Source organism: Asparagus officinalis, chromosome 7, assembly GCF_001876935.1.
Source record: "Asparagus officinalis chromosome 7, Aspof.V1, whole genome shotgun sequence".
In the NCBI taxonomy this organism is placed as follows: Eukaryota; Viridiplantae; Streptophyta; class Magnoliopsida; order Asparagales; family Asparagaceae; genus Asparagus; species Asparagus officinalis.
The window spans coordinates 130,174,132-130,189,116 of NC_033800.1; the positions used below are offsets into that span (position 1 = coordinate 130,174,132).

A 14,985-nucleotide genomic window follows, 5' to 3' on the forward strand; every position below is an offset into this window, starting at 1 on the left:
ATATTCATTCACTCTTCGAATATCATGTCATAATGGATTGCTAGAGGAAAGGCCAAATCAATAACTCTATTATTCTCATTGGACATTGAGCAGCAGAAAATTATGGATAATATTGTGGATAACTCTATATAACTGTTTAAGTTTTGGTTGATTTGAGTCTTTTGACGATCTGACTTGGTTTTATTTTGAGTTATCGAAGTGGATTTTGATTGAATGTTTTGGTTTGATGATTGCAGGAGAGAGATGACGTGAGCTTTAGTTTAAGCCTTTCTACTAACTCATGATTTTGGTGTGTATTAATTAGTTTTTTTATTATCTCTTATAAAAGATTGTATATTATCTTCCCATAATTTGATTTTGGTTTGCATAAAGGAGGAAGTAAGAATTTGCAATGATCAGGGAGAAATACCCTATCAGAAGTTTCAAGGTCTCTCTTGTCATCTTTCTCCTCACATACTCTTTCTCACCACAACCCCCTTTCTATGTTTCCTTTTGTTGTCGTTGTTTACTTATTATTATTTTTTTCTATTACTTTTGTAGCTCCAAATAATATCACAAATGTAGAATTGATATGGATTTGGTCGTTCATAGTTTGTTTTAGAGTTTCATGCTTTGGTTTTGGTTTGATTTAGAAGTTGAGAATATTTGACATAATTCTCTGGTCACATTGCAAGATGTAGCAGGACCTTTTTACATGAGATTTTGATGTCATTCATATTACATGGATGATGTAGCACTAAGCATAGATTAAATTCGGACCACTATTATTTCATTTGGATTTTTGTCTAATTAAGAATGTTGCATGCAATGAACTAAAGCTTTGATCTTTTGCATGTTCAGATATTATTGCTACATTTTTTAAATCAAGGCATAAGTATCTTTCAAGTGCCTTTCTATTATTTTAGAATGATGTATGTAGTTTGGGGACACAAATTTTTTGACCAATATAAGGCATTGATTGTTTAGGTTAGATAACCATATTGATTTCTATTTACAAATTCTATCAATATCTTACCTATGAATCATATTAAGCACTTATTGTGGTTCCCCTTCTTTTACTCAGCTTATTTTACCTTTTGTTAGACATTATTTAGAGAATGCATGGTAGCAAAGACATTCGTCTCTTAGAAATGGTTTCAAATGTGTGCAACCATTTCTTCAACGTAGTATATATTTCTTAGTTATTTTCCTTATGTCTCAACTTTAAGACCTGCTATTGAAGGCACCAGCAACGAATGAATAGGATAAGGTGAGAGCCGACTTCGGGGAGATCTCCCTCATCACTTTCCTAATCCATATTGTTGATGATTGATTCTCCTTGGACCTTGAAAATGTTGAGAAATGTAGCTCATCCATCATAGTTCTAACTTTACATTCTCCAGTGTATCTGATACAAAGTTGTTTCCTCTTCATGGTTAATTAGTTGAATATGTGATTCAGTTTTTGAGTTATAGATTTATGGAAGATATTTGGCTGTGAACTAGAATGATTAAAAGGAAACTAAGTATGTATTTGAGACACTAATGAATACAATAGTTATCTTGATATATTTGGGTTTATCAGTAAAGATGATTTGTTTTGAATTTTTTAAGGATATTATTTAAGCAAAGCCAATTTTGATTGGTTATCATTCAAATAGTGTACTTTTTCTCATATTGATAAGGAATGTAAGAATTTTCTGTGATTAATATGAATGAGGATTTACCACCTCAAAAATCCACTTATATCTAAAACCTACAAGACAATATCCCCTAAAGATGGAATGTCCCCTACATGTGGGGAAAAAGTCTTCAAATCTGGGTCCGCTACACTTCTGATGCCAAAGGTGGAAAAAATATTCAAAAAAATCCGCTAAAGATAAAAAACCTGCAAGGATAAAAGGAAATTCACAAGGGTATAGAAGATACTTATTTATTGATTTGTACCAATTACTTATTATCATGGACATATAGTCATTAACAGAATGGTAACATTACTTTGTTTCAGGTACTAAAAGGAAGAGACTGAAAGGAGGCAGAGAAAAGGAAGCTGATGGAGAACAAAAAAGGTTCCACTTTTACTGTTCTAAAACATTATATTTTGGACTAAGTTTAGTAATTATCAGTAATGATCTACAATAATGACTATAATCTGAGCTTTGTTTTAATTTTATAAGTTCAATTTTGTGAACGTGGCTTCTTGGGGGGACCACATGTGTGTGAACGCGGGTGAACGCGGGTGCAAATGTCCTCAAATTAGTGTGAACACGGAAGAAACACGGAAGCTCACACCTGACTTACCAAGGCCCACCCGAATTCATATATATATATATGATTGTGATTTATTTCCTAGGGTTCTGTGCGAAGGAGGCTGAGCAAGGGTTTTTAAAGGGGGTTGCGGCTGTGCACTTGTGCGGCTACAGAGCAAAGGCAGGAGGTTGATTTGTGATTTGCGGCTGTGAGAGAAAATTGCAGGCAGCGGCTAGGGGATTTGTGCTCCTTCTAGGGTTTTGTGCAACCTTTTGTGAGAGATATTTGTGAGGGATTTGAGAGTTTTGTGTGAGGGTTTAAATTGTGAGTGATTGTAAACCCTAGTTGTATTCTCTTCCTCTATTAGTAGATCTCCCCCCTCCTTGCCCTGTGGACGTAGGCAATTTGCCGAACCACGTAAAAATTGGTTGTACTGCTATTTGTGTGATTTGTAATAGCTTTTAGGTTCCCTCGACGCGCAGTCCTAGGGCTGACGAGAGGAAGAGCAAATATCCCACTTTGATGGGATATTAGGCTTCAGATTCTTGTTCCCTTTGAGAAACAAGAATTCTTATTGTGACCTAACTCTTGTTGTGCTGCCGAAGTGCTGTCGAAATTTCCGCTGCGCGCAACAAGTGGTATCAGAGCCCAGATTTTAGATCTAGGGTTTTGGAGTTTGGTGGAGGAAGATTTTTTGTGTGAAGCTTGGTTCTTGGAGTTCTCGGCTTCGGTGGAGATAGCATTAGGAGTTGCCGTTGGAGATTTCGCTTTCCTCGTGTGGATAGGAGATCTATTTGGAATCCGATCTAGGGTTCAGTTGGGTGGTTCCTAATTCTATCAAATTTGTTCTTTCTCTACAATTTGGAGTTAGTTCGCAATGGGAGAAGAAGGTGAAAGCAGCAAATCGATGGCGAGTACAATACAAGTTGGTTTTCAGAACACCAAAATTAGTGTGGTGAAATATGACGGCAAAATCAACTTTGGTTTGTGGATTAGCGACGTACAGGATGCGCTCAATGCTCAGAATTTGGAAGAGACCATCATGGTCCACGAGAGGCCACCTAAATATGAAGAGGCGGTATGTGATAAGATGAATAGGAACGCGTGTGGGGTGATCAGCTCCTGTTTGGAACAGGAACTGAAATATGATGTGATTGGGGTGACGTCTGCAATGAAGATGTGGGAAATTCTCAACAATAAGTATCTCACAAAGAGTGTTGAGAACAGGTTGCACTTGCTGCGAAGACTCTTCAGATTTCAGATGTCCAGAGGCACCTCGCTAGCGGCTCATGTGAACAACTATTCGAAGTTGTTGTCGGACTTGGCGAATGTTGATGAGAAGATATCGGATGAGTACAAGGCGATTATTTTGTTGGGCTCCTTACCGGATGAGGAGTATGATACCTTCGTGCTCACTTTGTTGAACGGGAGATCTTCTATCAGCTATAGTAAAGTGACTAACGCATTGACGAACTACGATTTAAGGAGGAAGAATAAGGAGACTTTCCGCGCTAGTACTTCAGGCGAGGCCTTGTCGACGAGAGGTAGAAGCCCATATCCAAAAGGTGGTAATAGAGGAAGGTCAAAGTCTAGAGGCCGCCACCAATTAGCAAAGAACCAATGTGCATTCTGCAAGGAGCAGGGACATTGGAAGAGAGACTGCCCGAAGCTCAAGGAGAAAGAGAATGACAAGAAAAAGGGCCCGAAGACTGCCCGAAGCTCAAGGAGAAAGAGAATGGCAAGAAAAAGGGCCCGAAGGCCAATGAGGTGAACATTGCGAAAGGCGATGATTCCGATGATTCGTGCTTTTCTCTACTGATTACTCCGGAGGTGAACCATGTGGATGCATCAGATTGGATGCTTGATTCCGGTGCTACTTTTCATGTGACCCCTAGGCGAGACTGGTTTGCATCTTTTGAGAAAGTCGACGGGGGTGTTGTTGTCATGGGAAATGATCAATCATGTGGCGTTTATGGGATAGGTACCATGCGGGTTAGGATGCACGATGGAGTAGTCCGTGAATTGAAGGAGGTGAGATTCGTTCCTCAGCTGAAGAAGAATCTTATCTCAGTTGGAGCTTTGGAGGCGAAGGGATTTAAGGTGACTTTCGAAAACGCTGTAGCGAAGGTTACTAAGGGATCATTGGTGGTGATGAGGGGAGTCCGCAATCGGAATTTGTATTATCTGAAGGGAAGCACCGAGATTGGCCAGGTTGCTTCGGCTATTTCAGAAGCGGACATGAGCAGACTTTGGCACTATAGATTGGGGCACACAGGTGAAAAGTCACTGCAGGCATTGTGCAAGCAGGGGCTATTGAAGGGAGCCAAGAGTGGGAAGATTGAGTTCTGTGAGCACTGTGTTCTTGGCAAGAAAACGAAGGTGAAGTTCGGGACTGCCATTCATCAGACGAGGGGCATCCTGGACTATGTGCACACAGATGCTTGGGGTCCCACCAAGACTGCATCACTTGGTGGTCGACATTGGTTCGTCACTTTTGTAGATGACTATTCTAGACGTTGTTGGGTGTACACCATGACAAAGAAGAGTGAAGTCCTAGATTTGTTTGTGGAGTGGAAGAAGAGATTGGAACTGCAGACTGGGAGAAAGATCAAGACATTGCGATCCGACAACGGTGGTGAGTATACTTCTGACCCCTTTCTGCAGCTATGTCAAGACGAGGGCATAGAGAGGCACTTCACGGTTAGTCATACACCACAGCAAAATGGGGTGGCAGAGAGGTTGAATCAGTCTTTACTGGAGAAGATCTGATGCTTATTGTCGCAGAGTGGTTTGGAGAAGATCTTTTGGGCTGAGGCACTTACATATGCGAGCCACCTCATTAATAGGCTGTCTTCATCTGCGATTGAGGGGAAAACCCCTATGGAGATGTGGTCGGGAAAGTCAGCACATGACTATGACCAGCTCAAGGTATTCGGGTGCCCTGCATATTATCATGTTAGAACTGATAAATTGGAACCTCGAGCTAGGAAGGCCATATTTGTAGGATTCAAGCGTGGTGTCAAGGGATACAAGCTTTGGGATCCAGTTGATAAAAAGATTGATACGAGTTGCCGTGCGAGCACTCTCAGGTGGAGAGCGACCCGACGGAGGAGATATCGCAGGTGGTGGAGATTGATGCAGCTCCACATTGTCCAAATGGTACAGTATCCATGCAGGTGCCGACTGAGGTGACGCCAGGCGAGCACGACGGTGATACAGAGGATACGGGTACTAATGTGCAGGATCAAGAACCGACGGCTCAGGTTCAGGATTCGATTGCGGCTCGGAGACAGAGGAGAAACATACAGATGCCAGCACGGTATGCCGACACAGTTGCGTATGCACTTCCAATGGAACGGTGATGCGGAGGATACGGGTACTCATGAGCAGGATCAGGGACCGACGGCTCAGGTTCAGGATTCTATTGCGGCACGGAGACAGAGGAGAGACATACGGGTGCCAGCACGGTATGCCGACACAGTTGCATATGCACTTCCGGTGGAGAGTATCGATGAGATGGTGCCTACTACATTCAGAGAGGCCGAGCAGAGTTCGGAGGCTGATTCGTGGCAGGTGGCTATGCAGGAGGAGATGGAGTCTCTTCACAAGAACGATACATGGGAGCTTGTAGAGCTTCCAAAGGGGCGGAAGGCGATTGGGTGCAAGTGGGTGTACACGAAGAAGGAGGGCATTGAGGGCACTCCAGTGAGGTTCAAGGCTAGGTTGGTTGCGAAGGGCTATGCACAGGAGGAAGGAATAGATTATAATGAGGTTTTCTCTCCGGTGGTGAAGCATTCGTCGATTCGGATTTTGCTAGCTTTGGTGGCACAGTATGGATTGGAGTTAGATCAGTTGGATGTGAAGACAGCATTTCTTCATGGTGATCTTGATGAAGAAATATATATGACTCAGCCATTGGGATTCCGAGCTGCAGGGAAAGATAAGTTGGTTTGTAGGTTGAAGAAATCGCTATACGGTTTGAAGCAGTCTCCTCGACAGTGGTATAGGCGATTTGATGGTTTTATGCTTGGTCATTCGTACACTCGGAGCCAGTTTGATCCTTGCGTATATTTTCGTAAGTTGAAGGGAGGTGCGCACATTTATTTGTTGCTCTATGTCGATGACATGTTGGTTGCCTCTGTTTCCAGGTCGGCTATAGATGAATTGAAAGTTCAGCTTTCAAATAAGTTTGAGATGAAAGACTTGGGTGAGGCGAAGCGCATTCTAGGGATGGAGATCAGCAGAGACAAGAAGAAGGGCAGAATTTGTTTGACACAGGTGGCTTATTTGAAGAAAGTTCTACAGCGATTCCATGTTAGCATGGATACAAAGCCAGTTAGTGTACCATTGAGAGCCCATTTGAAGCTTTCAGCTGGTCTTTCACCGAAGTCAGTTGAAGATAGAGAGTTGATGTCGAAGACTCCATATGTGAGTGTGGTTGGGAGCTTTATGTACGCGATGATATGTACGAGGCCGGATTTGTCACAGGCGGTAAGCATGGTATCGAGATACATGCACGATCCAGGAGTGGGTCATTGGGATGCCGTGAGATGGATTTTGAGGTACATTCTAGGTACGCTCAATGTTGGTTTGGTTTATGAGCGGGACACTACAGGAGGGCAGCTATGCATTGGCTATGTTGATTCGTATTATGCCGGGGATTTGGATAAGCGCCGGTCTACTACGGGGTATGTGTTTACTTTGACCCGTGCGCCGGTGTGTTGGAGATGCACCTTACAGTCGACGGTGGCTTTGTCTACGACGGAGGCAGAGTATATGGCAGTTACGGAGGCTGTGAAGGAGGCTATTTGGCTTCGAGGACTTTTGGAGGAACTTGATATATCGCAGAGGTCCGTCACTATTCATTATGATAGCATGAGTGCTATCTATTTGGCGAAGAATCATGTTTTTTATGCCAGAACGAAGCACATTGACGTTCGTTATCACTTCGTTCGGGATGTTCTTGAAGATGGCGATGTGGAAATTGTGAAAGTCCACACGAAGGATAATCCGGCAGATATGCTCACTAAGGTGGTTCCGAGCAACAAGTTTGATCATTGTCGAAACTTGTTGTATATTCGTGATTGTTGAGGCCGTTGGCGGCCATTTGGATGAACTACGTTCGGCTTGATTCCTTGGGCAAGAGGATACGTAGGCAGTCTTTCAGATGCAGCCGGTTTGGATTAGTTGATTTTGATGGGGGTGAGATTGTTTGGACTCTCGTTTGGGTTCTCGACTTGTTGTGGATTGAGTCCGTACTGGACACAACAAGTGGGACATTTGGTTGCTTTGGTGTCGGCTCAGTTTTGGGAAAACTTCACCGAGGTGGAGAATTGTGAACGTGGCTTCTTGGGGGGACCACATGTGTGTGAACGCGGGTGCAAATGTCCTCAAATTAGTGTGAACACGGAAGAAACACGGAAGCTCACACCTGACTTACCAAGGCCCACCCGAATTCATATATATATATATGATTGTGATTTATTTCCTAGGGTTCTGTGCGAAGGAGGCTGAGCAAGGGTTTTTAGAGGGGGTTGCGGCTGTGCACTTGTGCGGCTACAGATCAAAGGTAGGAGGTTGATTTGTGATTTGCGGCTGTGAGAGAAAATTGCAGGCAGCGGCTAGGGGATTTGTGCTCCTTCTAGGGTTTTGTGCAACCTTTTGTGAGAGATATTTGTGAGGGATTTGAGAGTTTTGTGTGAGGGTTTAAATTGTGAGTGATTGTAAACCCTAGTTGTATTCTCTTCCTCTATTAGTAGATCTCCCCCCTCCTTGCCCCGTGGACGTAGGCAATTTGTCGAACCACGTAAAAATTGGTTGTACTACTATTTGTGTGATTTGTAATAGTTTTTAGGTTCCCTCGACGCGCAGTCCTAGAGCTGACGAGAGGAAGAGCAAATATCCCACTTTGATGGGATATTAGGCTTCAGATTCTTGTTCCCTTTGAGAAACAAGAATTCTTATTGCGACCTAACTCTTGTTGTTCTTGTTCCCTTTGAGAAACAAGAATTCTTATTGCGACCTAACTCTTGTTGTGCTGCCGAAGTGCTGCCTAAATTTCTGCTGCGCGCAACAAATTTCAGATCTTAGTTTTCTTGAACATAAAGTTTTCGTGTAAGACTTGTTAGTATTTTGTGTGTGTACTTGAGATAACATATTGAATCGAACTGATGCATGTTATATAAATAATGGAAAACTTTCTGAATCAATTTTATTTTAAATATAAGTCTATACATACTAAGCTGGTTAGCATATGAGGAGATTAAGAATACTTGATTACTTATCATGTAATTGTTTTCAAATACTTGGTGTTATACAAAACAAGTAAATTAATAAGTGAACATATATTGTAATTTCATTAAATGAGTATACTGAGCACAAGCTTGAACAATTAACCAAGGAAAATTGTGCAAAATGCTTAACGTTTGTTTGATGAAATTTGCTTAACAGGTAAGTGTCTGGCGTGTCACCAGGAAATTGTGTACCATTAGTAAGGTTAATGTGTACACCAAAAGGATCAGAAAGTGTGATAATGATATTGATAACATGTAAAAAAACGCAAATGCTAACCCGTGCTTAGCACGAGTAGAATACTAGTTTAATATCATGGGGTAACTAACAATGGCCGATAAATGAACAAGGTATCAAATGTCCACTTGTCATTGAATAAATATATATAAGGATCTTTTAGTCCTTAAATCCTTAATAATTACATATTAATTCCTCAAATCTTAAACATTGCATATTAGTCCCTTAAATCTTATAAAGTCTTTGCAAAATGGTCTTCCTGTTAGTATTTCAGTTATAAAACCTAACTTTTGCTACCTTCCTAACACCTACAGTGACTAAACTATTCCTCTCTCCAATGTTTCAAATACTTATGAAGCTCACCTTTGAGTTATGGTTCTTTTCTAATTATTGGAGAAGAATCAATTGGGTTTAGGTTTTTGAGTGAGTATTGGGTTTAACTTAATTAAGAAAATTGGTTGGAGAACATCTAGAGGAGTAAGATGGATACTTTGCCTCTAACCGTTAGATTTAATGGAATATGTCCCTCAAATCTAACGCGATTTAACTTGAAGTACCATTTTGCAAGACTATGTAGGATTTAACGCCTAGTTTGGTACGTGGGAATAGACAGAAGTGAGAATGGAATGGAAGAAGGAATGAAATAGATTTGTATGTGGAAATGGAATGATCATTTCCATTCTCATATTTGGGTACTTTTGTAGAATGAAGCTAGAATGAAAATCCCATTCCCATTCCCATGTTTGGTATCACCAGTTCACAAGTGAGAATGGAATCTCATTTTCTAATACGTAGTCAAAGAGCCATTATTTTTTGGTTTATTTTTATTATTAATAGGGGTATAATTAAAAAATACCTAACTAATTTGATTCTTCCTTGAATGAGAATGATCATTCCCTATCTTCTCACTAGGAATGCTCATTCCCACAAAAAGTGGGAATGATCATTCCTTAGGAGTGATCATTCCAACATCTAAAAAATAGGTTTGTTTGGTATGTGGAATGAGACGTGAGAATGACATTCAATTCTACATCATTCCCGCCTATTAAACGAGGCCTAATAGACTCATGCAATTTTCAAAATCTGACGGACTAATATACAATTAGCAAAGATTTAAGGTACTAATATCTAAAAAAAAACCCTAAATATAAACGAACAATTATTTTATAAAAAACAATTATTTAATTAACGGTACGTAAACGAAGAGAATCTATATTCCTTATTTTATAATTTATAAATACTTTTCCCGATAATTTAGGATACTTTCAACCCACTCCGATACACGACTTGCGAGCGGAGGGACTCTCCTGTCACTTTCAACGGTCCAAATCAAACCAAACCGCAGATCCAGCGGCCGACATCGCTTCCGACGTCGGCACTGCACCCCACTCCCCCTCCACGTGCTTCGTTCCGACGATATTTGCAACCGCGCCACCACTCAAATATCTCCACGTGTCCCCAGAATTCTTAACTTAAAAGGCTCTCCTCTTTTTTTTCCCTCCTCCCCCTTCTACGCGGTCTCTTAATTATATTCTCGCAATAACTGAAACAGAGTCATCAGAGACTTTTATCCACAAAATTTTGGAGGTAATTATTTGTTTGTTTATTTATTGTCTTTGATTTCTTTGCTTTTTGGACGCGTCTCTAGTTGTCAATGTTTTATAGTTGGTTTCGGAGAGCTCTTGATTAGTTCCAACTCCGTAATTTTTCGTGATTGGAGATCGACGATCGTAGTTAGGGTTTCTATTAGAAGGTAATCTTTAGGGTTTTTGAGTTTGATTTGTTGATTACTAGTGATTATAGTGGAAATAACGTGGAAATTTGCAATTTTTAGGGCTAATTTTGTTCAACTATCATAAAAATTTTATGGAAAAGTGAAAATTTTGGGCAGAATTACGTAATGTTTGTTGGGGTTTAGAATCATTTTTCGTGATTGGTATTTTGCAGGTGATTATTGAAGAATCACGGGATTGGGATATGCATTGATAATTGTTTTAGGGGCAAGAGATGAAAATCTCTGCTCTTCTGACATCTGCGGGGATAAATATAGGCATTTGTGTGCTGCTGTTGTCGTTGTATTCTGTGTTGAGAAAGCAGCCGGGCAATGTTAGTGTTTACTTTGGGCGGAAACTTGCGCAAGAGCAAAATCGGTCTTTGGATTCATTCAGTTTGGAGAGATTTGTGCCGTCGCCTGGTTGGATAGTGAAGGCTTGGAAAACGTCAGATGAGGAGCTACTGGCTTCTGCTGGTTTGGATGCAGTGGCCTTTGTTAGGATGCTTGTTTTCAGGTGATATGATAGTCTTGTATCTGATAATTTGTTAGGGTTATTCTTAAGGTGATTTGTTAAGGTTATTCTTCGTATTGTTCCAGTGCGCAGTTAACTTAGCAGATATTTGGAAATGATTTTTTCCTATATAACTTTCATGGTGGGGGAACAAACCATGATCCTTGTTTTATAATTGATAACCACATCCTTACCCATAACTATGAACTTATTCCTTCAGTCCAAATCATCACAACTAAGCAAAATATGAAGAATTGTGGTTCACACAAAGGCTCTATTTTGTGTCGAAAGAAATGGAAGTCTTGTTCCGCAATCTCCTGTTGCTAATTCGGTGTAGGTTTTGTTCTGTGTTGTACTTGTACCTTCATGCAACCTTTATACATATAGATCGATACTTTAATATTATTTACCCATAGAGTCATTTGATTGGTTGTCATAATCACATTATATAATCTAGTTTCATATTATTTCTCTTTTTCCCGACAACCTTTAGACCTTATATTTTCATAGTTAGTTTGGTTGCTGGTAATCTCAAATCCAAGATAATTAAATATGTGGTTTGAGGCAAGTACAACCATTGGCTTGATGAATTGAGAGGTTGCAATTATGACACGATTTTCAGTTACGACCAGTTGAAAATTGCTCATAAATCATGTGAACCTAATGGGTTTGAAGAGATCACATGATATCACTCTTTAATGTACTTATCCATAACCTTCATATACATGTAATCTAAGAAAACATATGGAGCTCAAATTAAATGGAATTTAGCATCACAATTACAGCAAGTTTTGCGTGCATTACTACGGTTCTCAAATACAGCAATTTAGAACCATCTAGGACCCCAAGAGGAAGCAAAGCAACCAGATGGAATTTTAATTAATTATTCTAAGACAACTGAGTTTAATTGAACAAAAATTTTCAGTGATTCTGCCTTTCTCAATCTCTTTTTCTTGTCCATTCTAGATTTCTTCTCAACCTCATCTATCTCTGCTGTTTTACATGCTGAAGTCATTTTATTCTTTCTAATGTTATGGTCACAAATTATTTACTTTCAAGTTCTTCAATGTCACTCTCAGTGGTCCTATGTTATTCATTAGAGATCGTGCATTTGCAGCATTTGCACGACTGCATGTGCAAAACATGTAGATTGCTCAAACCCTAGGCAACAAAGTTTAACTTACAATCTCTTCTCCATCCCGATGTGAAAGGAGCAATAGTGAACCAACCTCAGATTAGGCTTATGCAGTGCAGCGTTGACTTGAAGCAATGCAATGAAATGGTATGGGGATTTTGGTCTTATTGGAAATCAGGATTTTAATTAAATTCCTATAATCAAGCTCCTGCAACAAGTTCTTATCATATGGTAAGGCAACCATACTACCAATCACATGTAAATCTTTAATCTAAAATCGATCCTCCAATTATTCCCAACATTCCGATGCTGGAATTATCTCCAATCATGTAATTAATCTCTGAAATTACTCCCAGTAGACCTTTTCCAGTCAAAAAGAGCAGATTGACAGCCCTTGTTCATCGTAAGCATTAATCGTTTAAGGTTTGGCACTTGTAAGAGAAGACTTTTCTTCTTTGTCAAATAGTTGGGACCTAAAAGGTTTCAGTAACTAGGCTTGTAGAATTTGTAGATCCTACCCTGTTATCCTTTGAACTGCTAGCAATTAAATGGTTGCTACCTGCTAGGGCTATAAGTTGATAAGTGTAGATCCACATCCAGACCTAGACCTGACTCTACCCAACCGATACTCGTAGAATACCCATAAATGCATTGGTATATTCTGCATGCAATATTGTATTTGGACTGGCTATCATCACGTGGGCCTATCTTGGAGCTAAATTTGTTCATTTAAGGTCACGGATGGTAGTTTATTTTTAATCAATGCAGAAGACCGGAATGACATCTGTTCTGTTTAGTCATAGGGTGGGGACATGTAATGTATGGATTAAACAATTCAAATGTTGGTCCTGATCTAACCTGTTCGGATACTCCACTCATATATAGCAACATAAACATATAGTCAAGCATATTTATGGTACAAAGCTTAATTGTGCCCTTTCTTTCTTTCTTTCTTTCTTTTCAACTGCTTCTTATCAATTCATCTCTTCATCTACCACTCTTCTGTTAATCTTCTTTATTAATTTTTGAACTCCATCTGACTTGAGACTGTTCCATTGTTATATAAGTGACTGAGGTGCCTATACGGCCGTTTAGGTGTTAGTGTGGAGAATTCTTCATAGACATTGGTGAGGCATATGAAGTGCCTGTCCTCTTAAGTGAACCATGGAGCTACTTGCTGCTTAATTGAGCTATGGGATTAGGTTAAAACCCTCTATCCGTTCCACTTTTTTCTATTGTGAGTGCCGTCAATAATGATGCCTACTCAGGGAAAAAGGAACAATGTTCTTACTAGGAGATGGCCAATGATATTCTCTCTTCAAAGGGACTGCCAGAACAGATTGCTGGAGATTCTATCAAGTTTTGTGAAACAGGGTCCGAGATCAAGTGGACCAACCCTGTGAAAAATTTCTCAAGTTGAAGATTCCTCGTCTTATTCGCTTGGGAGGCAAACTGAAAATCAATTCCTCCACAGGAAATGTAACTTCTTTCTGTCATGAGAATCTCGGGCATTAACTGTGGGATGCAAAGGGAAATATGGAATTGCTAAGTAGAGGATGTTGATCCTCACTCAATCTCCTCCTGTTCTGTTGAAAAATATACTTGACTTCTGAAAATCTATTGATGATTCTAATCATATTAGGGATAAATTAATCTCATAATAATAAATATTTGAGCCAAGATCAAACACATGATATACATGATTTATAAATAAAATAGGGCTACCTCACGAAGATTTCACAAGTGCAACAACCCTTCAAAGTTTCACATGAAATCCTCCTTGATGAATCTAATTCATCCTTAGTCATTCAAAAAGTGGTGTCTTTTCTTCAAATAAATATATTAGTCTTTGTAGATCTTTTGTTTTGGATCGAATTGATGCTTAGAATTAGGTTTCTCAAACTCAAACCTTATATAGGTAAGTCAAGACCTCATGTACTTTATTACATTTGACCAATGAATTTAGTATCTTTAGCTAAATAATTCATAACTTTGACTTTGTATATTCATGAAAAATAATTCATGACTTATGGTATCATTTAATTAAATCAATGAAAAGTAATTCATGACTTAATGACATGATATCAATTAAGTAAAGTCATGACTTTGTTCATTCTAACCAATCGTTTCAATAACTAAGGTTTGTTAAAGTATGTTGGGTGGGATCTATTTGGGACCTCTCTCCTCCGCAAGGTTGTTGATAGCGGGTCGCGTCACGGTGAGGTACCGCTTAGGCTATTGCGGCAAATAGCGCACAATCAAATAGCGCACAATCAAATAGCGCACAATCAAATAGCGGTCAAATATAAATATATTTAAATATTCTAAATAATAAGAAAAATCATATAAAAATCTAAAAATCTTATAAATGCATACTTGATGCCTAAACATGAAATAAATGTGTGATAATTACATAATATTAACAACGTACTATAATTATAAAGATTAAAGAATGAAAAAACGTACCTGTTTATCCAAAAGACTGTTAGTTGTCCCTCTTCAACTTTCAAGTCTCTAATATAAAAATGCTCAATAAAAAAAATCATTGATTAGTATCATCATCATCATATTAACTACTAGAAAGTTAACCTAAAAAATAAAATATTCAAGTATAGATAAATGACTAAATGAGCAAAGCAAGATAATATCATGAATCATGATAGATAATAACAGTCTATAGATACTAGGCAAGCAATAAAGATCAAACTCCAAACACATGAAATGTCCAAACTCCAAACTTAACACTCAAAAGTCTAAATCAAAGCTAAATAAAAGCTAGAAGTCTCAAAAGTGAAGTGACTAAAGTCTG

General features: G+C 39.3%; 1 protein-coding gene across 2 annotated transcripts in view; it reads left to right on the forward strand.

The window, feature by feature from the left end:
- The window catches only part of LOC109848155 (CSC1-like protein RXW8), a 40,206-nt gene continuing 35,348 nt past the window's right edge, over positions 10,128-14,985 (forward strand). The window contains exons 1-2 of one of the 2 annotated variants that reach the window (XM_020417520.1): positions 10,128-10,343; positions 10,704-11,044. In XM_020417520.1, coding sequence (XP_020273109.1) covers positions 10,764-11,044 — 281 coding nt within the window. In that variant the 5' untranslated portion in view covers positions 10,128-10,343; positions 10,704-10,763. Of the gene's footprint in view, positions 10,344-10,381; positions 10,510-10,703; positions 11,045-14,985 lie in introns of those variants that run through there. The other variant, XM_020417521.1, reaches the window with a different exon arrangement.